Source organism: Lissotriton vulgaris, chromosome 6 (genome assembly GCF_964263255.1).
Source record: "Lissotriton vulgaris chromosome 6, aLisVul1.2, whole genome shotgun sequence".
NCBI lineage: Eukaryota > Metazoa > Chordata > Amphibia > Caudata > Salamandridae > Lissotriton > Lissotriton vulgaris.
The window spans coordinates 202,744,371-202,771,667 of NC_141694.1; the positions used below are offsets into that span (position 1 = coordinate 202,744,371).

At 46.9% G+C, this 27,297-nt stretch overlaps 1 protein-coding gene across 1 annotated transcript in view; it reads right to left on the minus strand.

Annotated features, from left to right (window-relative positions):
* LOC147707023 (adhesion G protein-coupled receptor F5-like) overlaps positions 1–27,297 on the minus strand; it is a 948,772-nt gene that overhangs the window by 9,377 nt on the left and 912,098 nt on the right. The window contains exon 21 of the mRNA XM_086926247.1: positions 7,528–7,596. Coding sequence (XP_086782373.1) covers positions 7,528–7,596 — 69 coding nt within the window. The remainder of the gene's footprint in view (positions 1–7,527; positions 7,597–27,297) is intronic.

A 27,297-nucleotide genomic window follows, 5' to 3' on the forward strand; every position in this document is an offset into this window, starting at 1 on the left:
GTCCGCCCCTCCCCTCTCCCCTCCCACTTCCCGGGGCCCCCAACGCTGACACCCCAGCGACCATCGACCTCCTCTGAGGCCCCCCAGTGGACACCTGCTCCGTGGGCAGGGAAGCGGAGCGGCCTGAGCACAGCTGGCACAGCCATCGGCCCGGCGGATTGGGCTGCCTGACCCTAACATGGTGCCCAAAGAGCCTCTGACACTGGCCTCCTCCTAGCAGCGGCAGCGACACCCAAGGGACACGGCGGTGGCACGCCGCGACTGGGACAACCCTACATCGCCGCAGCCCCACAGGCGCTTACCGCTAAGCCCCCCCCCTACCCCTACTCCAGCCAAAGACTGTTCTCTACCCAGGAGGGGAGGGGTGCGGCCGGCCATCTGCCTCGTTGTGGGCCTACTGCTGTGCGCCTATTGACACCAACGCAGGTCGTCCCCCACCTCACCACCGGTGCCACCGGACCCCGGCAAGCCCAGCAGTGCCGTGGTCCCAACGGGGACTGGACACTAGACCCCCACTTGGCTAGCACTCGTCCCGACGACCTGCAATTTCCGGGACCCCGTGACGACGCAACGTCCTCGGCCCAATGGGGAAACCAAGGGGCTCGCAGATGACCGCCGTCCCTGAAACGGCCATCGAGAAAATGCCGCACACAAGGACCTGGACACAGGCGAACACGCCGAATGCGGACCCCACATTATCAACAAAGCTAGACCAGGTTCTGGCGGCTATCGAACTGTCCCGGCTTTCAATGGAGGAACGATTTGGTGTTCTGACCACGGACATCAGCCTAATCCGCGACGACCATCGTAAACTAGTGGATAGAGTGAAGGAGGGTGAGCGAATCATGGCTACACTCCAACCTGCGGTGAAAAGGCAAGAAACAGATATGAAGGAGGTCCTGCGACGAGTGGCGGCACTTGAGGAGCGCACGATCGATTTGGAAGGGCGCTCGAGGCGATGCAACATCCGCGTCCTGGGACTGCCGGAGGGGATTGAAAACTCGGACCCGCTAACCTATATGGACTCTTGGGTCAGATCGTTTACCCCCGAGTCGGAGCGGTCAGCATTCTTTTCCATCGAAAGAGCTCACAGGGTCCCTGCCCGGAAACCCAAACCAGGTCTTCCCCCACGCCCGATGCTGGCTAAGTTCCTACATATCCGAGACCGCGATGCGGTGCTTTGCGCAGCCCGGGTGGCGGGCCCCCTGCAAGTGGAAGACCAACTGGTCATGGTGTTCCCTGATTACGCCCGAGAGGTACAGCAGCAGCGCTCGACCTATCTAGAGGTCAAGAGACGTCTCCACGAAAACAGTCTCCAGTACTCCCTCTTGTTCCCGGCCAGCCTGAAGGTGCTCCATAATGGGAAGGCCATTTTCTTCACCACGGCGGAGGAAGCGCAGGACTGGGCGGAGCTCCACTGCCCGTTGATTCCTCAGCCCGGACCCCAGCGGAGACACAACAATGACTCGCGACGATCCAGGAGACGAGGCACGAACCGCACCCGGACAGACCCCTCCAAGAGTCAAGCATCCTCACCCTCGGGCTCACCCGATCTCACGCAGATCATGCAGGAGAGACGTGACGCCTTGAGGGCAGTGACTGAACTGAACAATTCTCCCCAGGCATCAGACCTAGAAAGCCAACCACACCTGTTCACCCCTGAGAAGGACCGGGACAGCGACGGCACAATGTCGGAATTTGGTCCGATCTCATCCCCCCTCCTTGCAGCACATACAATGGACGCTACCCCGGCTGTTCAACCTGGCTCCTCTTCCGGATGAACCAATGAACAAATACTGTATCCTCTTTTCTTGGTAGTTTAACGCGCTATGCAATGTTTGCGCGTCAAAGATGTATAACCTATTGGCTGTATGTGCACACGCGCGATAGACATCTCTCCTACAACAGCCCGATCTGCGTATAAGCCCGGCAGTAACACACGCTGCCACCCCCGCAGAAATTTTGTTATATTTCTCCCCTAGTGGGACTCTAGTTTGGATATGCCACCCCCGGTGATATATCCCTGGTATTGGGACTGTTGCCCATCTTTGGTTCAACCTGTTGTTGCCCCCGTTAGACCCTCCCCAACACATATGGAAGCATGGCGCGCAGGGACACACGCGACACACATGGCCTCACTGGCCTCGGGAACTGCAGGGGTACCCCACACATGAACACGATACCCCAGTACTGACGACTCCAAGGTCGGACGTTAACGTCCTCACATTGAATGTACGGGGCCTCCACACACCCAGCAAACGCTACTCTGTTTACTCCTACATTAAACGTATGTCGGCTTGCGTAGCACTGTTACAAGAGACACATACCAACGCTACCGAACTGGGCTGACTACAGTCCAAATGGCGAGGGACCTTCTGCGCCACGACATACTCTGCGTTTGCACGGGGCGCCTTAATTTGGGTTAGACCAGGCACCCCTTTTCGAACGCTCAGACGGGTGGTGGACAAGGAGGGCAGATACGCACTATTAGAGGGAATCTTAGACGGGCATGGGGTCCTCCTAGGCAGCATTTACACCCCTAACACTGAGAAAGACAAATTCTGGGATCACCTCACAGGAGTCTTAGCCCAATTCACTGCCATCCCATGGATCTTGGGGGGAGATTATAACTGCCCGCTAGACCCCGCCCTAGACTGATCACACCCACACCCCGCAGGCTCCCCGATCCCCCGACAGGCGGAACACTTTAGAGCTTGGACCACACACTGGGGCTTACTGACGCGTGGCAGCACTTACACCCACTGACCCAGGTTTACTCATTCCACTCGATACCACACGTCCTTCGGGTCCGTCTGGACAGGGTCTTATGCTCTATACCTATTCTCCCAAAGATAACCTCCTCAGACTACCTAGGTCGGATCCTCTCGGATCACGACGCCCACATTCTGCGCTTGACATGGTGCCCCCCACACCCACAGGTCCCCACTTGGCGCCTCCCGAAGGACTGCTTATCAGATCAGGTCTTCAGGGACACACACAAAACCAGCATACAAGACTACTTCCTACACAATGCAGACTCGGCTTAGTCGACGTTAGTGGAATGGGACGCATTCAAAGTGATGGCACGAGGGGACTGCATTACACAAATCGCAGGGGTTCGCCGCACATTAGAACAGACACTTCTAACGTCGGAACAGCGCCTCGCTACACTCACAAAACAAATCGACGACTCGGAGGAACACGTCGCGCTCACGGCTGAGGCGAAATCGGTGTACCAAGCTGCCTGCGCAGATCTCCGGAAATACAATTTCCGGGCTTATACCTCCAGAGTCCACAAAGACCGGGACAAGACGGGTGCGATGCTTGCCTGGATGGCGAGGCAGGACACCGAGATCAAACCAATTACGGATACTATCAATCCGGAAGGCGTACTAGTGCGTTCTCAAGCTGAGATCCTTCTGGCGTTCCAACACCACTACGCTAAAGTATACGAGACCCCGACCCGGTACACTCCATCATCCGTGGATCACTTCCTCGATCCACTGACACTGCCCAAGATATCGGATGCAGACAAGCGCACACTTGACACGAAAATAACACCCTCGGACGCCACCCAAGCACTACGGGCCCTGTCCCGGAATAAGGCCCTGGGTCTCGACGGCTTCCCACTAGAATACTACCTGACGTACTCTGCCCTGCTGGCTCCTCGGTTGGCCCGGATGTTCGCGGCAGCCCTCCACTTGGGGGTGCTTCCCTGTTCACTGCGGAAATCCGTAATTGTGACCTTCCCCAAGCCTCACAGGGACCCACTCCAACTGGGATCGTATCGTCCTATCATGCTCCTGTCGGCAGACTGTAAGATCCTCGGGAAAATCCTGGCTGACAGGTACACCCAGGTCATACGCCCACTGGTCCACCCAGACGAATGTGGATTCGTACCGGGCAGGAACACCTCACAGAACATTCGCCACGTCTTCCATGTACAGGACCAGGTTCGGGACAGATTCCCCCGAGCCGCCTGCCTAATTATGGACTTGGAAAAGGCGTTTGACACCCTCACCTGGCCGTACCTTTTCGCGACCCTGCGTCGTCTCAACATCGGACTGACACTCGTGGCATACACCCGTCTCCTATACACCGACTTAACGACGCGGGTACGAATTGGGAAAGATATCTCCTCTGCATTTGAGGTTCGCCGAGGTACGAGACAGGGGTGCCCCCTGTCGCCTCTCCTATTCGCTCTGGCCGTCGAACCGCCGGCGGTCCGGCTACGCATAGAGGGGATACACTGGGGCATCCCAATCGCGGACGACACACACTGCGTCTCTATGTACGCGGACGACCTCCTAATATATGTCCGAGACATCGAGACGGACCTCACTCCCATAGGAGTGGCGCTGACCGAGTTCGCAGACGCCTCGGGATTCCAGGTGAACTGGGACAAGTCCACGATCTACCCCTTCCACCCGCACGTACCTCCCCGGGACGTTGAGCTCGGAACCCACAGACTCTCATGGTCTGCGGAAGCCCCCCGGTAACTCGGAGTCCGCCTGTACCACTCACCGGCAGACATCTTCGACGGCAACCACCGAAGAGTGCTCGCTAATCTGCGCCCGACGGTCGCCTTCTGGAACAAGCTCCCACTGGCCCCGGTGGGACGGATAGCCCTAGCCAAAATGGTGATGCTCCCCCGACTTCTCTACCACTTCACAAATCTATCAGTGGTGCCGCCCCGATCCTTCTTCCGGGACCTCAACTCTTTCCTAGGTACCCTTATCTGGGGCACTACTCGCCACAGAGTAGCCCTAAAAACCCTCCAACTTCCCACGACACAAGGCGGGCTTGGAGCGCCCTCCTTCGAATCCTACTTCCTGGCGGCACAACTTCAGTGGCTGTCGTACTGGACGGCGGACCGCTACACCCAAGAGACCTTCACCCCAACCGGTAGAGTCCCGATCCCGGAACTCACTCGTCTTCTCCTCCCAGGCACTAAACCCCGGCGCACATATCCCCTCCAGGTCGCAATAGCGCGTCAATGCATGATGCGGATCCACCGGATGGCCCCCAGTAGAACCCCATACTCCCCGTTACTGCCGCTAGTAGGCTGCCCCAGACGGGACTCCTATTTCTCGGCGTCACTGCTTACCGAATGGACGCATTGTGCAGTCACGGACATGGAGTCGCTTTTCGAGGAAGGACAGCTGAAATCAATCGATCGGCTGGAGGCAGAGTATGAACTTTCCCCAGGTCAATTCCTCAGATACCGACAACTACTCGAGGGATTCCGTCCCTACGGCAATCTAAGGGCAGGTGAACCAGAAACACATCCGGTAATACACACCATCCTGCACATGGGAGTGGGACGCCACTTGGTCACCTGGCTGTATAAATCAATTCGGGAACTCTCACACGCCCCCCTGACAGCCCTGCGGGCCACGTGGGAGGAAGACATCGGTCACGCACTTCACGACACAGAATGGACCAAGGCGCTCGAGGCCCCGAAACGCGTCTCTAGGAACGCTCGATTCAAAACATTCAATACTATATACTCCACAGGGCATACCTCACCCCAGCACGCTTACAGCGGTTCTACCCTTCCACACAATTCTTGTGCCCCAGATGTCAATCCCCTGACGCAGATTTTCGTCACATGTTCTGGAGCTGCCCCGACCTTACAGGTCTTACGTCACTAGCCTCCTGGGAATCCAGCGCACTGGGCATCTTCCATGTCCCTAAACGAGACCCGGTACACAGGCGCTTCGTGTCCTTGGCGCTATTGCTGGCAAATAGATGCATAGCTATGCATTGGCGATCTCCAGAGGGCCCCCCTATAGCGGCTTGTACGGGGGCGGTCTGTAAGTGGGCGGCGGCAGAAGAGGACGCCCTTAGGGAGGAGGAAGCCAGAGGTGCGCGCAAGCATCCCATCTCTATGGAATGGGCCATGCTCCTACATGGCTTTAGACAGACCCTGCACACGGAGGACCCACCCACGCCCCCCCCCTACCCTCTCTCCCCCTCTCACTAGAATGTGCACGTGGCCCCAGGCCATGGCCCCGTCCCCACACCACCCACCCGACTACTCACGGTCACTGATTGCCCCCACTCTCTGATTGCTCTATCTTACAGCGAGTGCACACTGAGGGTACCCCTTGCCTCCCAACACCCAATATATTTTCCTCTACCGAGCTCCTACCAGCGCCTATATGCTCCCCTCCCACAGTTCTGTCCCCCCAGTTACTGGTAATACCGTCATCAGATCTGTACAGACCCCGATCCGACGCCATCGAGGCGGGTCTTCACGTACCCACTAGTATTCTCCTTCCCCCCTTACGGAGCACGATACCTAGACCCCAGCCTGATGATGCATCTGTATAATCTGTACTGTTCAATGGAAGAAATGACAATTACCGCGAGTTTGTATTCAGAAAAGTTGCGCGCAAGGCTGACCGTGGCTGAATGTTGACGTCACGCCAGCAATCAATCCACTTTGTATCCAGGTGTTATGATGCAACAATAAAAACAAATTTAAAAAAATAAAAAAAGAAAGAGTGTAGGGGCCAAAGTACACCAGTGTCTTACTCCTCTACTGATTGGAATGTTTTCTGTCAATTCCTCTCTGGGCCCCTCCGAACCCTCATAAAACACTCAGTTTTTAAAGCCTGCATTAGAGACAATAATCAATGCAGAACCCCTATGTTTTGCAAAGCAGCCACCCAAAGTATTCCCCTTGGTGCAAGATCAAACGCAGCTCGCAGATCAAGAAAGGCAACATACAGCAATCCCCTATCAATGTCTACTATCTTCCACTTAATAGACATGAATCTCACAATCTGATCAGTAGTAGAAGTATTGTATCTGAATCCAGTCTGTAAGTGGGATAACACTTTAGCTTGGGCGAGCCAGTCCAATAGTCTAGATACAACTTGCATACTGTAGACTTTCTCAATATTGTCAATCAGACTTAAGGGTCTGTAGTTTCCCAGTGTAGATTTGGCACTCTTTTTATGATTAGGGATTATTTCCGTTCCTTTCCAGACCCTTGGGATGGTGCTCCAGCCATCAATGCATGAGACAGGCAATTTATAGAGAGTCCCCAAATCTGAGGCTCATTGTGTAATAAGTCAGCAGGGATTCTATTCAAGCCAGGGGATTTGTAACATTTCTGGGCCTGAATTGCATTTAAAGTTTCTTTTAGCGTAAATGACTTGACCTCCTCAGTCTCTCTTGTTTATCTCAATCCCCTATCCCCTCTATGAGTGTATTGCGGCTAATGTTAACCATTCAGCTGCATGTGATCATGGAGGGCATTTTAATTCAGATTTTGTCCCTGTAAAACCACAAAGGCACAATGTCAGTCTGTAACACTTGCTGCAGATCCTCTCCTGCCCTCAGTGTCCTGACTCTAGAGAGATTTTTCAACAATCATCTCTTTCAAGTTCCCTCAAGATCTCAGCACCCCAAATCTTGGAGCACATTTTGGGCAAGATACTATGAATACTGAGCCCTACATTGCAACTGTGCTTGGCTTTAAATGCCCCAATAAGATACCATAGGAAGAGGATTCACCTGACCCTGATGTGGAGCTGTTGTTGGTGGCGATGACATCAGGGAGTGTCCTACAATCATTGATAAACTCTGAAACAAAAGAAAGAGCAATACAGTAAAGCAAAGACTCCACCTGTGAAGATTCAAGACAGGTTAGTGCACTACATTGTTTTGAAAGATGTGGTGAATGGCGAATTAGTGAGCTTTACGAATAAAAGTCAGGAGAGGAAGCAAGAAACTTTTGAAAATCCATCACAGAACATTTTTAAGACAGTGAGACAACAAGAGTGGACTATTGTGTTGTCATTGACATTTTCACACACTACGAATGTGTTTAAAAAGAAATGGACTAGCCAGAGGTTATTGATCAGCATCTTATGATCACTATGTTTTTAGACTCGTGGAAATCCTTGCATTGTTATTTTGAATGCTAAGCTAAGAAATTAAAGATAACTGTGAGTCTGTTTTTTGGAGGACACAGTTCTGGGCAGAATATCAACATGAGGAATTTGATATGGAATAGGTCCAAGAGAACACAGCTTCACAAACAAGTGAAACCCTGAGCTGTTTCCTTATTCTCACCCCATTCCCAATGCCCCTATTGAACTGTAGCCAAGGTGTTGTTGTTATTCCCAATACCCTGAATACAGCTCGCTTGGAAGTGGATAGACAATTGTTGCTCCTGCAGAACTCCTGGGTTTCACTCTGGATATTAAGATCATTTATATTTGCTAATATGTAAATGTTTACACATGTGAGCACACCTGGGGAGCTGTGTCAGTCACAGATATACTCATTGAATTAGTTAACGAATTTCAAGAAAGGAATACATTTATTTCATGCCCAGGATGTATCAACCAGAAGGATATTACTGTCTTTCTTTGAAAATTATATAACTCCAAATGTTGGAAAGGTGAGGCACCCTAAGAAAAGGGAGATACTCTAAGAAATACCTTCTGGAGGGAACTGTTTATGTTCCAAGACTTGCATGCCTTTCTGTGAATGGCAACTAGTTGTGCTATATTTTAAAGAAGATTTATACGTGTGATGGAGCAGGGTTTTGCAAAAAGAAGCCTGCTCGAATGAATTCCCCCATAATACGTACTAACAGTAAGTAGAGATAGAAAATCAAACGTACACCCGACATAAACACAGGGATAATTGCTTTCTCTCATACATGAACTAACATAAAATAATTCACGAAAGAGTTAAACAGTAATAACATTTGTGATTTGAAAGAAACAAGAAATGCTGCATGACTAGGCCGCATGTGTATCAGTAATTTGCATGTTGCATCCTGCTTTGGAATAAATAAATAATGCCACTTTTGCACAAAGCTTATGCTAGGTAACATTAATGGGAATAGTGTAAGGTGGGTGGTAAACAGTGAAGGTTTCATTATCATATAATTGATAAATGTCCATTTTCATTTACTTTAGTGTGCTGGATGAAACAGCCATCTTCCTAAAGTTGACTAAAGTGGGAGGGGGTGATTCGAGGAGTGAGTCTGCTCTGTCAGAGGCAAGACAGACGTGCTGTGCACTGCAGATGACATGAGAAAGTTGAAGGCCAGAGTGTCGAACAGTTGCCAAGTGAAGTGCCCAGTCGTAATGTTAAATCATAAATAGAGAATGTTTTAAATGGTATCATATGAAATAAAGTGAGAACGAGCTAAGACCTAAACCCTGAGAACAAATGAAGAACAACACATTTGTTGAATTAGAAGTGATGTCACAGTGGCGTGACAACGGCACTTCCCAAGTCCACCAATCCCCTTGCAGGTTTTATGGAGGGTTGCAACAATTGTGAGATGGACATGTTAGTTTTAGGGTGCATTTGGGGTGCCTTTAGGAGAGTGGTTTAAGATTAGGCTGACAGGAATGAAAGAGGGGAGATGCGTCGCTGTCCATTGGCTTGCAGAGAGGCCTAGCTGTTCCTGACCTGTCCTGTTCCTATCCTTTTACCCTTTGTTCCCTGATTCTATTTCGGGGAACCCCCCCAATCTCCTATGCCAAGGGGGTGGTTTTTCTACAAACCTATAGGTTTGTATTTAGCCTAACTCGTTCTTAGAATTTTACTTATAGATGTATTTTGCCTCTGAAACTTTTGTCCTATCGGTAAACAGATAAAATATCGACTACAAAATTTCGAATGGACATAATATCGAGTATGTTATGTTATATTATGTTATGTTATGTTATAAACCGTTTTGTAACGCGCTCTGTTACTGGTGAGTATCCTGGCGCGGTACAAAATATAGGCTGGACAGAATATCGAATGGACAGAATCTACACATCAAAAATATAGTTTTGAAGGTAAGTAATGTAATATCGAATTTTAAAATATAGATAGTCAAAATATCGAAGTACATAATATAGGTTAAGAAAAATATTGAACTTTTAATAATATTGAATTTTTTATAGTGTATTTTACGTGTTCTCAAAGTGTTTATTTATGTTATAATGTAATTTAAATACTGAATGTAATGTTATTTAAATTTTGCGTAATTTTTTCTGTAGCGGGTTGTGGGTTTATAGGGGAATAGGGTGGGAAGTAATTTAATTATAATTAATTAAATATGTAAATGTATTTATTGGTATTTGTTTATAGTTAATTGTTAATTAATTTTTATTTAGTAATTAATTACATTTTAATTGCCAATTAATTGTATTTAATTTTATTTAATTGATTAATTGATAATTATTGTTAATATAACTAATTTAATTTCTGTAGCGGATTGTGGGTTTATAGGGGAGTAGGGTTGGAAGTAATTTAATTATAATTAATTAAATATGTTAATTTATGTAGTGTAATGTAATTATAATTAATTAAATATGTTAATGTATGTAGTGTAATTTAATTATCAGTAATTAAATATGTACATGTATTTATTGGTATTTGTTTATAATTAATTGTTAATTAATTTTTATTTAGTAATTAATTACATTTTGATTGCCAATTAATTTTATTTAATTAATTGATAATTATGTTAAGTTAACTAATTTAATTTCTGTAGCGGGTTGTGGGTTTATAGGGGAATAGGGCGGGAAGTAATTTAATTATAATTAAATAAATATGTTAATTTATGTAGTGTAATTTAATTATAATTAATTAAATATGTTAATTTATTTATTGGTATTTGCTGCCGTAGCGCTGTTGTTGGCGCTACAGTTGGAACTCTTGTTGCCTGATCCCGTGGCTGCTACTCGCCGCACCCGCTCCGCGGGTGCCGCTTCGCCCTGTTGGCTGGGGGCTGCTCTGAGGAGAAAACTAAGACCTTGAGGCTGCTTGTGGGAGCGAGGCGCTGCGGGGCTGCGAGCGTGTGCAGGGACTCCATTGCCCAGGAGTCCCTGCGTGACCAGCAAGACCTTCCGGTCCGCTCTCCCCGTGGCCCGCCCACCTCCTACAAACGGCCCATATATTCTACCCTGAGGCTTCCGCGACGCGGGACGCGTGCGGGTCCAAGCGCGGGGCGAAGACCGGGCAAAGAGCGGGCCGTTTGAGGCCGTTCGAGGTCTGAGCGGTCTGGTCTGGGCCCCCTCTCTTGCACTTTCGCCTCGCACTTGTTGTTTGCTCATTTTTGCTGCCCAGCCTGTTAGACTCAGTTAGTCCATGTGTACTCGCGTCACACGCAATAGGGCGGCCAAGGGGGGGCCGGCATCAAATGGGCCCATGGACGATTTCATTACGCGGACAACCAAGGCTATAGACCTTGAAATTGACAAACTGCAAACCAGAGTGTCCCTTGACCTGGAAGCGGCCAGGAAGTTGTCACTCGATTTTGCCTCACGCAAGAAATCTTCTCTTGGCCATATAGCTACAGCTATCTCCCCTAAACACACCGGCAAGCGGGAGGGTGTTATAGTAGAGGTTGATGTCCACGATACGCATATCCCGCCCACTCCCTCCCTCCCACTCCCATTATTAGGTCTACCTGCTTTGCCCGACGCCCCCCCTACTGTTGAGGACAGTCCTCTTGCTTCCCCTACTTCTTCATCTGATATATCCCTGGCCTCTACTACATATGGCGGTTTTGATAATATCCCGGGGAATCCCAACAAGAGGAAACGTTCACCCAGCCCAACTTCCCCTCGGAAGAAACTGCCAATGCAGGGTGCTAATTTGATCACTAGTGATAATATATTAGTGGCCATCAGTCCGGCCATTCCTCTCCCTTTCCCATTGGTCCCTGGTGGTGAAAATATTGTGGGGCAAGGCCCTCCAGACTCTGGAAGTACCTCACAACCTGTAAGACCAGATGCGGGCTGGACAAACCAGGATGGGAGGGAGCGGGAATTCATAGGAGTGGTTTGGGAGTCTCTAAAAAACCTTTTATCTCCCCTGGATCTAAGGCTTTCCCGCATAGAGAATAATCTCCTTGAAATGGAGAAAAGTATCATCGCCTTGGCCACTCTTGGCCTAAGAAGCCTTGAATGCCAGGGGGTGATCGATAGTAACCCGCTTACAGAGGTTCCTACCCCATCCCCTACAGCTATCCCTGGTTTGCCCCCCAACCCTACTTTGCCCTGTTCTACCCACCCTATTCCCAAACCCCGCACCAGGAATCTCATTACTGCAAACCCGCCCCCTCAGGCCAGGGCTACTATCCCAAATGCTCCAGTGACACATACTAACACTGGCTCTACATCAACTATATTGAGAGCCCGGAACCCAATTAGCTCCAACACCGGCCCTGCCCAGGCATCTCGCACCAATACCACAACAGCCACACCGAGAGCCCAGAATTCAGCTATTAATAGCTCACATCCCGCAAAGGCCCCTCGGAATAAACCCCCAACCCATTCTGTTAGGGGTCCCCACACCAGGAGCAACTTTCGAGGAGGTTATATTGACCTTCCTCCAGAAGCAAATGATTATATGGTGGTCTTGACGGGTGTCCCGGAACTGGAGAATGGCCAATATGAAGACCAGCACTCGCTACGTAACAAAGTGATGTACTGGCTTAACACTTATAGGCCTATTCCTAATGGAAGAAAGAGTAGAGTCTTAACGACTCGTAGAGTCCCCTGGGTGGGCACCACGAGGAAATCAACCCCCGGTGACTGTATAGTCGTAACTTTTGACGACGTGTATACAGCCAGGCACATCTGGTCTCCTGGGAACCAAGACTGGGGCTCCTCTATTACCCCGAGGCCCTTATCATTCTTCTACCCTCCCCGTGCTGTATGTCCGCAGGGGGGACTTTGGCCCCCAGCGCATCAACAGCCTAGCTGGGGATTCCTTCCTACTGTGTTCAATCCAAACAGTTGTTGGCCTGGAAACGTAACTGCTGATGGGTTTGGCAGCCTGGAGGATGTCGATTGACTCCCATCGCCCCCAACTACAGCGATACCAAGTAATCGTAATGGTTCCACATTGGGGAAGGGGAGACCAGCCTTGACGGTTAGTGTAGGTGAGACTGGTACTCTCTCTCCCACCCAGCCTCCAACACAGGCCCCCCTCTCAATGGATCAGGTGCACTCTCCCCCTGTTGTTTGTCCTCCCATTACCCACTTAGCAACAAATTTGATTGTCTCGGAAATCCCGCCATCTGCAACTTCTTTCCATTCTGCCAGGGTCACTGATACTCATGCCATTTCCCCAGTTCTTGAGACACAGTCTGCCAAGACCCTGACATGTGCTCCCCAGCTTAAAATATTAAGCTGGAATGTGGCAGGGCTTGCCCGGAATTTCAATAAACCTGATTGGATCTCCTTTATGGAGCCCTTCGGGATCTGTCTTTTACAAGAAACTTGGTGCCTGGAGCCCGTGCACAGGGTCGGCTTCACCACCTACTCTGTGCCGGCCTCCAGGGCAAAAGGCAGTAAAGGCCGCCCTTCTGGTGGCCTTCTCATCTGGGTAAGTGTTGCTTTGGGTCTAGTAGTAAAGCATACAAACTCACCATCCCCAGACCTTTTGAGGCTTACTATGCAGTGCCCGGGGGGTAATACCCTAGAGCTCTTCAATATGTACCTAAGGGGGACCAGGGCAGGGAATTCGAGCCCTCTGTCCCTAACTGGAGTTGAAGAGGAGCTAACTGGCTGCAACATTGACTCCCTTACCATTCTGGGCGGGGACTTCAATTGTTGCTTTGAGCCTCTGGCATGTGACGACATCTTGGATACATGGGAGGATGATGCCAAGAGAGGCATTCCCTTGCTAGCTGTCAACCCCATCAGGAAATGGACTCAGAATGCCATTGATATCAACGCACTTTGCCTGGAACACTCCCTCAGAGCCACTAACGGTCGTTGTAAGTCAGACGCTGGAGGTGCACACACATACAACAGGACTGGGCACACCTCCAGAATCGACTACGTACTGTTAAACTTTAACTTGTGGGAATACGCCCTTGATATGGTTGTTCAAGAATCCACGGATAGTGATCACAACCCGTTGATCCTCACGCTTGCTCTCCCGTGGGACCAAGGGGCCACAGTAGTATCACCTCGGCCAACTTGGAAAACATCCCACGAAGTTGTTCCATCAAACTGCGGGAGGCGACTAAAGTGGGCTAAGGTCGCTTCGGATGCAAAAAGAATGGCCCAAGTTCAATCCATAATGATGGAAGCCAAATGTATTGCAAGCACGTTGGACTGTGACTCTCCTATACTTGTGCCATTTGTGGAGACAATTGTATCACTTAGCAATCTCTTCTTGGTTCCTGAGGGGAGGGGGGGGCCCAAGCGGAGAAAAGAGACTAAGGGTAGAGACCAATGGTATTCTCATGCCTGCCGCCAAGCTAAAAGTGAACTAATTATGGCGGTCAGCGCTAAAGACCAGGCTCTGATTTCCCAAGCTAGGAAAAACTACAAGAAAACCCAGGTCGCGGCAAAGATCACTCATGAAACCAACTTTTGGAGTGACCTAATGGAGGCTGGTTCTAGAAAGGACTCAAGGGCTTTTTGGGCTCTGATTAGAGGTAGGGACAGGCCTGTTGACTCACTGATTACATGTAACATTTCAGGGAAGGTTTGGTGGGACCACTTTGCCAAATTATACTCCAACCCCCCGGGGGTACTGGGTCCTATTTGGAGTCCTAGTGACATAGTACCGGCAAACAGCTCTCATCTTGGCCCCACTTTTACATCCAGGGAGGTGGAGATAGCAATCAGGTGCATTGTGCCCAACAAGGCGGCAGGCCCAGATGGAGTCCCCGGAGACCTGCTTCGTAGCAATGTCGAGGTTTGGAGCCTATACATTGCTAAACTCCTGAATGAGGCAATGGTGGGTGGCGGTTTCCCGGATTCGTGGAGGGGTGCGGAAGTGGTCCCCATCTTTAAAAAGGGCTGCAGGGACGACCCGGCCAACTACCGACCCATAAGTCTGCTCGATTCCACCCAGAAGGCAGCAGGGAAGGTAGTTTTGGGCAGGATCCTGCAGTGGGCCGAGGAAATGAAGGTCTTGTCTGACTTTCAGGCCGGCTTCAGATCTGGGACCGGCACGATTGAGCAGACATTCCGATTCCTAATGCTTTTTTGGAAAGTGGTCAAACTGGGCAAGGGCAGTCTGTATCTCGCTTTCATTGACTTACGGACTGCCTTTGACCTCGTTCCACGTAACCAACTATGGGCTACACTTGAGGGCATGGGCATGCCCTCGTACTTGTTAGCCTTAACCATCAAATTCCATGAAAGCAACTTTGCCCAAATCAGATGGGGTCAGCAGGGCCAAAAAACATCTCGGATTCCTGTTGACAGGGGCGTCCGCCAGGGGTGTGTGCTAGCTCCCACTCTGTTTTCCCTATATCTAAACGGAGTGGTAGAGCACCTTCTCCAACTACCAGCAGATGCTCCTTCCCTGGCGGGCAGAAAGATACCAACGCTCCTGTTCGCAGACGATACCCTGCTGATCTCGAAATCCCCGAAGGGCCTCCAAACCCTGCTTACGAGGTTTCAAGGTTTTTGCGACACAAGGGGCTTGGTTATTAACATCAACAAAACCAAGTTCCTTGTGCTGAACCCCCCCAGGAAGACAGTTCACCCGCCATTAATTGATGCAGTTCCCTTAGAAAGGGTCAGGGAATTTGATTACCTGGGAATCAGACTTTGTGACACCATGTCTTGGAAGGCGCATCACCAAAAATCCACCTTGACATACAGGAGAGTCACGGGCGCCCTCTTAAAAGAGCATCGCGCCTCACCCCTTAAACCCATCGGGGTGATACTCGACATTTACAAGGCAAAGGCTGTGAGTGCGGCTCTTTACGGGGCCGAATTGTGGGGTACCCAGAAACCTGACACTCTATTCCATCTGGAGAATAAGTTTCACAAAGACTTAATGCGGCTCCCTTACAGCTCGCCCACCTTACCCCTGCTACTCGACACAGGTACACGGTCCATAGCTGACCAGGCCAAGCTACGCCCCCTCCTTCTGTGGGCCCGTATATGGAATGTCCCTGAGCTCTCGAGCTATGCTGATGCACTAAATGAGCTTCTTTCAACCCCGGGCTGGCACAAGATCGGTTGGCTCCTTAGTGTAAAGCGCCTTCTTTGCGACCTAGGCCTCGGCGATGCATGGGCTAGTAGATCCTCGCCACCCAAACAGCTGCTCAAGAAAACATTCTGGCTGTGGGTGGATAATGAGAGAGTCTCCCAAACGAATATGTGCAGAACAGCTAAAGAGTTCTTGGGTATCAAATCCCGTCCCTTTAGAGAACCCTACCTCGATGTAATCTTGAATCCAACAGATAGGGCGTTGTATTTCAAATTCAGGGCCGGGGTTCTGCCCTTAGGGCTATGGACATCTAAATGGAAACCACCATGGCAAACTGTGGAAACTTGCCCCTTCTGTACAACCAGGGTGGAATCCATTCCCCATTTGTTATTTGAATGCCCAGCCTACGCTGCTCCCCGTCGCAGATGGCTGAAACCGCTCTGCACAAGGCTGGGCACTCGGTCACATTTGGAGGCCCTACAGCTGTTAAAATCCGACCCTCACCCACTGTTCGCTTGTGGTCTGGCAAAATTTCTGGGGTGTGCTTGGAGGATAAGAACCACGAGGAGGAAGCTCCTCCAGTAAGGATGTCAAATTATATTATAGCGCCTCGGTTACTTCCTGTAAGCGCCCTTGTCCATTCAGAAATGATTAATTGTATATTTGTACAAACATCCACAGAAATGATGCCTCTTACCAGATTCCATACTTTTTAGATTTTCTGATGAAATGTTTTTTTTATCTCGATGTATAACTGTGCTTTTACCTTTATAATGATTTTACTGTAATGCTTTTATGAAATGAAATATTTCGAAATAAAGCTATACATACAATTAATTGGTAAATTATATTTTTTGGTAATTAATTCAATTTTAAATGCCAAATATTTTTACTTAATTGATTAATTGATAATGATGTTAATTTAAGTAATTTATTTCTGTAGCAGGTTGTGGGTTCATAGGGGAATAGGGTGGGAAGTAATTTAATTATAACTAATTACATATGTAAAAAAAAGTGTGTATTTATTAGATTTTAATTGTTTAGTAACTGTTTAATTACTAATTAATTAATTGTTAATTTGCAATTAATTAGTGTTAGATAATTAATTGTAATGATTAAATTAAATTAGTATTTGTAATTAATTAAATATTAGATTATATTAAAGTGGTAAATACTTTTAATTAAATTTTTTTATGGATATATATATATATATCTTTTTAAATAATATATGAAGTATCTACTTTCTCTACTGTTGCACTCACTGGAGTGGGAATAGTAATTTTTACCCCTACGCTATCCAACGCTTTCCCTACTGTTGCACTTTCTGGAGTGGGAATAGTAATTTTAACCCCTAAGCTATCCAACGCTTTCCCTACTGTTGCACTCTTTGGAGTGGGAATAGTAATTTGTACCCCTACGCTATCCAACGTTTTCCCTACTGTTGTACTCTCTGGAGTGGGAATAGTAAGTTTTACCCCTGCGCTATCCAACGCTTTCCTTACTGTTGCACTCTCTGGAGTGGGAATAGTAATTTTTACCCCTACGCAATCCAACGCTTTCCCTACTGTTGCACTCTCTGGAGTGGGAATAGTAAGTTTTACCCCTACGCTATCCAACCCTTTCTCTACTGTTGCACTCTCTGGAGTGGGAATAGTAATTTTTACCCCTACGCTATCCAACGCTTTCCCTACTGTTGCACTCTCTGGAGTGGGAATAGTAATTTTTACCCCTACGCTATCCAACGCTTTCCCTACTGTTGACTCTCTCTGGAGTGGGAATAGTAATTTTTACCCCTACGCTATTCAACGCTTTCCCTACTGTTGCACTCTCTGGAGTGGGAATAGTAATTTTTACCCCTACGCTATCCAACGCTTTCCCTACTGTTGCACTCTCTGGAGTGGGAATAGTCATTTTTACCCCTACGCTATCGAACACTTTCCCTACTGTTGCACTCTCTGGAGTGGGAATAGTAATTTTTACCCCTACGCTATTCAACCCTTTCCCTATTGTTGCACTCTCTAGAGTGGGAATAGTAATTTTTACCCCTACGCTATCCAACGCTTTCCTTACTGTTGCACTCTCTGGAGTGGTAATAGTAATTTTTACCCTTACGCTATCCAATGCTTTCCCTACTGTTGCACTCTCTGGAGTGGGAATAGTAATTTTTACCCCTACGCTATCCAACACTTTCCCTACTGTTGAACTCTCTGGAGTGGGAATAGTACGTTTTACCCCTTCGCTATCCAACCCTTTCCCTACTGTTGCACTCTCTGGAGTGGGAATAGTAATTTTTACCCCTACGCTATCCAACGCTTTCCCTACTGTTGCACTCTCTGGAGTGGGAATAGTAATTTTTACCTCTACGCTATCCAACGCCTTATCTACTGTTGCACTCTCCGGAGTGGGAATAGTAATTTTATACTTCCGCTATCCTACGGAAATAATATTGGATATATTTTAATTATATTATGTTTCTATATATTTATTTTTTAACAAATATGATTGTAAAAAATTTTTTTATAACTTTAAATAATTATTTAATTATTATAAGGTCATTTAAGTATTTTTAAGTATATTTTAGTAAATAATGTTTAATATTAATTTAATTTAACATTGTTTTTAATAAAGTCAATATTTTTACAAACTATATTTTTGTAAACGATATTTTTTACTCGATATTTTTGTACTTACCTGTTTGTAGATACAAAGTCGATATTCTGCCTGTCGATATTTTGTCGCCGATATTTTTGGTACTCGATATTATGTCCCTCGATATTATGTCAGTGATCCGTCCTATCCCCTCCGTCAATGATATATTGATATGCATTATTTAGATGAAACTATTGTCTCTTCATCTAGCCCCTCCGTTAGTTATATTATGTTTCACATATCATTTTTGCTGAAACCTTTGTCTCTTACTCTATCCACTCCTTCATTGCATAAAGTCATTGCTTGTCTGGATGAGTTTGTATTCATTTAAGTTTGCAAGTGTAATTTCTTCTTCCGTGAGATTCAGTGTTTGTATTTTCTGACTAAATGCAGTTGAGCATAATCCTTAATATTTGAGATAAATTTACGGAGAGTCTGTGATCATTAAATTGACTAAATATTTGGTAAGTTAGTAGTTATCATTGACATCAGCTATTCAACTAATTGGTCCATCGACCAAGTGGAATGAAAGTTGATGTAAAAGTTAGTTATGATGTCTCAACTAAATCTATGAAAATGAAAGAATGGAAAGCACATATAAATTAACTCCAACGCATCAGGGATTCTGGGTGAATGTGTATGGGCCATTGTAATATGATGCTATTGAGTATTGATCCCATATCAATTATTGGTGTGGCGCTGGATCCCGTGTACAACACAAATAAGACTGTGAAAAGGAATAGATTAATGTAGATTTATTACACACTTTCTGTCATGAGGCCTTTCTTGAACAGACTTTCACAAAATACAACCTTTGTCCAAATTTAACAGGAAATAATAAAGTTCAGATTTGAAATCACTAATTAGGTCTTTGAACTCAGGAATCCATTACATTATGACATGGAGAATTGGATAAAGATAGGGAAAACACAAATTCCAAGTCATTTAATCTGAATTCTCTCATCAGGCATAATAGAGATCTCTATTGTTATTGTTCCTACACTGATATTTACCTCCATTTTTTATTTGTTTGTCAGACTACCCTCAATGGCTTGCAGCCTTTTGCATTTTCTTTTTATACTTCCTGAATTTCATTTACAAATCTTTTGGTTCCAGTTCGATTCTGAGTACTTAATGGAAGTCACACCCTAAATTCAATTTTAATGAGAGTTTTCCGTAGTAGGCCGGGATAGACGTACAGAATGATTTTGCAGTTGCACACCGTGTGTTATGCAATATTACATGGTTTACATCTGAAAAATGAGGAGGAGGAAACATTTTCCTGTCCTATGTCATAAGCACACACAGATAGATAAGAGGCCTTTGCTTCCACTCCACCATTTCTAAATTATATTTCCAGGAAACAAAGATTTTGCAATCTTCTAAACCTCATTTTGCAATTCAGAAATATTACTAAATGGCAAAAAGGGTTTACTGACTCATTCCAAATCACTATTAGGATAGACAATGAAAGGGGCTTGCTCTCCGAATTGCAAATCACAAAGGGCCATATGTATCAAATACTTTTACCCATTCTGTCTCGATGGGAAAATGTGTTCATACATATGGCCTAAAGAGATATATTATTGTTTTGTGACTTGAATTTAATTTGGGAAAACGAGTTAGCGACCACTCAAAGGAGGTGGTAATCCATTCTCAAAGGGGAATCTTCTTTACTAGACAGCTTCCGTTCTGAGAAATGTGTTGGGTGGCCTTGGAGGTAGCAGACAGTGTTACTGGTTCCAGAGGAACACTGCCTACTATGTCGCCAGGTACATAGAGACACTCACAAAGCAAACACAAGGAGATGATGGACGGAGCGCTGAACATTTTCAGACGCTCAGCCCCAGTCACAGATCTGGGTTGAATCCATCATCGTTCTTTAGCTCACTTCACCACCCCAGTTCAGACACAGCTATATGCAAATCAGTCTTGACCTCTTACATTCGTGAGCGCATCATATGGGTGTCAATGTTTAATGAATTGATTCCTATATACTATGATAGTTTACAGTTGTAATGTGCTGGTTATATATATATTTGACCAAGTCTGTAGCCTATTGATTTGAAAGCTTTACGTAGTGGTTTGCATTCACAATGTACTGTAATAAATGCATAACTGCAGGGTTTGTTTACACATTGCATTGGCTCACTTTTGCACTATACTGGTTTCTACATATCATATATTGGTTGTGGTGTATAGTCTATTGGTTTCAAAGCACTATGTTCTGGTTTGCATGAGTACCATGTTGATTTGTATTTGTATTATACTGGATGATCCACATATTTCTAGACATGATATATTGGTTCATTCTAGTAATGTTCTGGTTTCTATGTGTAATATTAAAATGTTCATCCACTGGTTTTAAAATGTTACATGCTGAGTTGCATGCATGATTTACTGGCTCTCAATGTAACCTTGATATGTTTACCATGTGGATTTGCATGCATAAAGTACTGTTTGGCGTGCATCATTCCATGGTCCACATGAATACAGACTAGTAAATAATCAATATAATATTTTCTAAGCACTATATACTGATTGGAGTGCACAATATAAATAAACATATTTTTAGTATGTCTTCTGCACAACATGGGGTCCATTAGGATGGCGGGCGGGCTTTGCCCGCCCACCATCCTATCGGTAAACGGGACCACCCGCCTTAAGGGCGGGGGTCCCGACGCCAGCATTAAGATGTGCCCTCCACAGTGGCGGGCACATCCTGCTCTCAGCACCGCCCGCCACAATGCTAGGAATGCATTTCTGCATTTGCATTAACAAAGCGGCAGGCACCGCGCGGTGCCTGCCACTTTGTTAATGCAAATGAAGGGGGGTACCACAGGTACCCCCCCCATGTGCAATACCCCCCTCCTTCACTCTGGGGGCCTGCAGGGGGCCCCCAGAGTGAAGACCGCATGCCTTTTCGTGGCGGCATCGCCGCCACGGAAAGGAATCCCCCTCAGCCCATCATAATATGGCTGGCGGTGTCTGCTTGACACTGCCAGCATATTAATCATTTTCTGCCCCGGCGGCAATTCGACCGGGCGGAAAAGTGGCGGGCGGAGTTTTGCTCCGCCGTGGTCCTCCCCGCCATTCTAATATGGCGGGGGGGAATACAGGGAAGGATGGCAGGCGGATTACCCCCGCCAGGCTGGCGGTGGCTACCGCCAGCCTGGTGGGGGCAATCCGCTCGCCATCCTAATGGACCCCCTAGTGTTTTTATTTGTCAATCACACTGGTAAATGAGCAGCAAACTCCCTTCTTTGAAAGGGTTTTACAATTTTTACTATTAAACCTGGACTTCATGTATTCGTTTGTTTGCATTATACTATTTATTTATTTATTTATTTATAAGGTATCAGAGCGCTTTACAATACACAGGTTATTACATATAAGGTGGTTGAGGTAGTATGCATACATTCAATATACGCCATTCAGTACAAAAGAGGTAGACCGTGGTAAAAGGGTATCATAGGATACTGATAGTCATCATAGAATTACAGTCTTAGGATGTGAATTTGTTCATTAGGAGCAGTTTTATAAATTTTTTGAAGGAGGTAAAGGAAGTGATTTGGCGAACCACTGGAGGTAGGGACTTCTAAATCTTTGGAGCGATCCCTGAGATCGCTGAGTCAGCATGTGTGAATGAGTGGAGACAATGACAGGGGTCACAAAGGGCCTGGAAGCTGGAGGCTCAGTTTTCTCAAGCCCTGGGAGAAGCTATTTCCTGTGAAGCACTTGCTGGCAGCCGAAGCAGCTAAAGGGTTTGTGGTCGTTTGCCCATGATACCTGTTCACAACTGCAAAGTCATACTTTTAAAACTAATTTTACATTTTAAACTGCTTTGGATTTTCAATTTAAAGTTTTATTTAGCACATTATAAAATAACATTTGAACATGATTTAAGCAGTGTGTGCTCATTTCTGCCATGTGTGACATGATCATGGTACCAGTGCCTTGCTATGTGCGATTAACATTTTTTGATCCTTTATCATGAGTGGAGCTAAGTAGTTGTGTCGTTTTCTGAAAAATCACTTATTCTGAAACGTAAAGGGTCGAAAGAAGCCTTAAAAAGCTCCTCTAGCATGGGGCAGCTGACATGATAAAGAATATGTATACACATCAGAACTCCAGTCTGCCATGAAATAGACCCAGGTACCCGCAGGCAGGCAGAATATGCACATTATAGAGCAGTAGACCTCTGCAGTCAATGTTTGACACTTAGATCTACAGGGCGTATTTCCAGGGGTGTAGCTCCCAACGGTGCATCGGATGTAGTGACACCAGGGCACAGAGGGCTGAAGAGTCTGCTGAACCCTGAATGCTGTTGTATTTTACAGCTCTGTTAGTGGTCAAGCAGCCAATTTTCCTCCTTGCACTAGAGCCTACAGGCGTATTTTCCCCATGATACTGGCCCTTTGGTAAAATTAATTACACCAGTGGATTCACTTCATGGATTCACTTCAAGATGTATGCCTCCCTCCAGGTATCAGAGGATACTCCATAACCAACTTTTATATCAATGCCGTGCCACAAGGAAACTAAGGTAGTATCTGTGAGGCACTAGCCATTATTAATGCATTATACATTAGGAATCTCCTACCACTATCTTGACCTCTCACCTTTCTTTGTCCTTCACTATTCCCTTTCTCTTCTTCATCTGCACTTTTTCCATCATACATTCTCACTCTCTGCCCCACCCTTCTCTCTTTACTCTCTCACACCCTGTCCCAATTGTTCCACTTCCTAACAACTCACTTTTACTACAATTCTACTTTCCTCCACCCACTCTACTGTTTCATCCCTCTCCCCTTTCCTTCTCTTTCTTCTCCCTCATACCTCGGCTTCTCTAAATGTCTCAAATTCCCCTTTTTCTCCTTCCCATTTTCTTACTCTCTTCTCCCCTCTTCTTTTTTGTCTTTTCTTCCATCTTTAGTCATACCCCTCCCATCTTTTTATCTCACATTCACTCCCTTCTCACCATGTCTACCCTTACCTCTCTACTCACACTTCCTCCTCTTTTTGTCTCATTATTTTCTCCTTTCCAATATCCTTCATTTGTGTGCCCTACTCTCCTTCCGTTGTATACCTTTCCTTCATTTTCTCTTTCTCTCCAACATATTACTGGAGAACCTTGTAAATATTTTGTGTTCCAGTGTCTTACAACATGAAAGTGTTTAGCTTGGATGTATGATGTTACAACGCAGGCTATTACAACGCCTGCCTTTACAACGCAGTTTTTACATCGCAATCCATTACAACGCATAGCGCTTTGGGGTGCTGGATAGTGAAAAGTTTAATTTACTATTCCAACACCAGTCCCCGTGGACACTAGGGAAGGTGTCGGATAGTAAATTAAACTTATTCCCTATCCTAGAGCGGCCCCCAGCGCAATGCGTTGTAATTGGTTGCGTTGTAATGACCGCGTTGTAATGGTAGTGCGTTGTAAAAGTTTTGTTGTAAAGGTTGTTCACCGTTTAGCTTCCATGAGGCTCTTTACTTTGTAACACGTTCTGTTATGGCCTTTTATACAGCATCTCATAGCATTTTGAGAATGGTAGTTTCACTCTTTGAATTATCAGTTTAAATCCCCATAGTAACATGATTCTGACCAAAAAGCTGTGCTTATGGCTGGAAAATGGTCTCAAACTTGATTCAACCGAGGCGACAGTGTAATTGAAGCAACTCACCAGTACTGTGGAAGAGATCAGAGCTCCTTGCAGGTGCTGACCAGTCAATGAATTGTTGTTTGATAAAGTAGTTCAGTAGGCTGAACACCTGACCGGCTTGCAAGACAGCATGTGAATTTCAAAATACTCAACATAAGTGGAGAAACTATGGCTTTCATAGTTTCCCTAGAATATATGTCCGCCGTTACCCTACGTGTGCATATTCTCCACATAGCACATATTCCACAGGAAATGAGTTACTACAAATGTGTAAATATACTTTTTTGTCTGAAATAAAAATGCATGTTTGCATAAAACCACTCCCACTCTGGTACATATTGCTTAATTTAGAACATCACACCTGCCTACATGACATAGGTGTAAGTTTAGAAGTTCTGAAGCATGCATTACCAGCGTTAGATAATACCGTCACCTTTGTGTGTGCTCAGTATACTTGTATGGTACATACATGTGACCAGCTACAGCAACGTAGGAAGAAACAATGGACCCTCTATCTTTGTGGGGACCCTCTATCTTTGTTTCTGTTGCCCGTTTGTGGAGTAAGCTGCTGCCTATCCGAGGAACGCTGTTGCCTACACCAGGAACGCCTACCCCTCGCCGGACCCGCTCCGCGGGTCCCGCTTCGCTCTCAGGACACAGGAGTGCGCCGGGGGAACGTGGAAGGTGTTTGAGGGCGCTGGTCAGTCTTGCAGGGCTGCGAGCAGCGTGGTCAGGGACTCCATATCCCAGGAGTCCCTGATAGCCCGGCAGAGAACACCTGGGCCGCTCTCCCTGCAAGCTCCGCCTACTCACCAACGGACCTTAAAGCCCTCGCCTTCACAGCCTCACTGGGACCCTCTATCTTTGTTTCTGTTGCCCGTTTGTGGAGTAAGCTGCTGCCTATCCGAGGAACGCTGTTGCCTACACCAGGAACGCCTACCCCTCGCCGGACCCGCTCCGCGGGTCCCGCTTCGCTCTCAGGACACAGGAGTGCGCCGGGGGAACGTGGAAGGTGTTTGAGGGCGCTGGTCAGTCTTGCAGGGCTGCGAGCAGCGTGGTCAGGGACTCCATATCCCAGGAGTCCCTGATAGCCCGGCAGAGAACACCTGGGCCGCTCTCCCTGCAAGCTCCGCCTACTCACCTATTTCCCTCCCTATATATCAACGCCCACTCCTCGCTGCGCGGGAGCGCCGGGCGAAGCCCGGGACAAGGGCGGGACCGTCTGTGGCCGTCCGGGGCCGCTGGAGGCCGGGCTGGGCCACCTTATTAACATCTACGGTCCAGGTACTGATCAACCCACTGTTTTTGTATTTGCTTTGTGAACTACTTGCTTGTAGGCGGGTAGAAGGGGGGTATTTAGCACTATGGCTTGCACAACAACTACTTCCACCCTGCTGCCTCCTACGGGGGAAGCTGAGCCTGCTGTCATGGGCCCTCTTGACTCCTACTTCAAGCGTTTGCCGCAGGATATTGACAAAGAGATCTCTCTGGCGGAAAGACGAGCCGGGCGTAGGCTCTCGATTGAGCTTCTGAAAAACCCACCTGACAAAAATCAAGGTTTGAACTTTCCTGCGCTGGTGACACCACTATCATCCATTGTTTTACCAGCCACCCAGGACCTATCATTTGATGTGTCTCTGCCCAATGAGTTAGCAATTAACTCTTCACCGGACATTGTAGCAACCAACTCATTTGTTGCGCATCTTGATGTACCTAGCCAAACGGTAAAAGGGAAAGGTGCTTTAGAAAATCATTGTGTACAAATGGAAGCGTCTAAATCTAAGCCCAGTGTTAAAAGGAAATGGGGAGTTACTGCAAAAAAATCACAACCCTTAAAACCGGCAAGAAAGTACAGGAAGTTGGGTACTAAATTAACTTCTAGCCATGTCCCTCCAAAGAATGGCGTACTAATGACTATAGGGGAGGCCGAAGCTGCCCCTGTGGAAGTGGACCCTATTATCACGGTGCCTCCGATAACATTGGCGGTGCCAGTCCCAGACCAAACTACCATAGTACCCTCGGGGTCATTATCTCCCAATCATAATCTTCTGATAGAAGTGGAAAAAATTATGCGTTCCCTCCTAAATCCAGTAGAACTAAGACTTAAGAAGCTAGCTGAACAACTTGACCATCTTGAACAAGCTAGCCTAGATAACTTCATTTCTATTAAATCTCTAATTAAGTCTGGGAAAAAAGTGGGTGAGAATGGGAAACACCAACAGACAGGCGATAAAGATCAAGGAGCCGTGTTGGTTGACCTACAATCCCCGCCCGTAAGTGGTATTTCTGCACAGGATAACAAAGGGGGGAATAGCAAGAATGCACCTGGTCCAATGTCCACCAAAACCATCAGTAATTGTGGGAAACCTAAGCCCAATAACACCAATAACAATGGTAGTAAGGACAGTGTAAAAAATCCTAAGCCCAACAATACTAATAACAATGGTAGCAAGGATAGTGTAAAAAATCCACCTCCCACAACTAGCAAAAATGCCACACCTTTGACGACCGGATCGGGAAAAGCTATGGTCCAACGGGCGGGAAATGATAAAATCCACTCTAGCAATGGCAGTGGGATTAATGCTCATTGTACTGGGAATGGGATTAACACCTGTGTAACAGTGGAAAACACTCTCACTCAGAGTCGTGTTCCCTTAGACCAAGCACAAATACAGACCCAAATAACCAAATTGCCAACTAGGATCCCCCCAGTACAGCTCACCCCGGACTCCTATCCATATGTGGCCATACTTACTAACGTCCCACCCCTAACGGAGGGTCAAAGAGAAACTTATGACATGTTAAAAAACAAGGCCATGCATTGGCTCTCTGTCAATAGACCACTGCCAGGGGGAGTAGATGGCCTGATAATTGGGGCCAGAAGGGTCAATTGGATAGGGAATACCTTAAAAAAACAGGGGGGTGAGTGTATTATAATTAACTTCCAGGATCCAAGGGTTGTGGGGCTGATTACGGGGCAAGGTTGGAACATTAATATCGGTGGGATTGGGGTTGTGGACCTCACTTTCTTTTACCC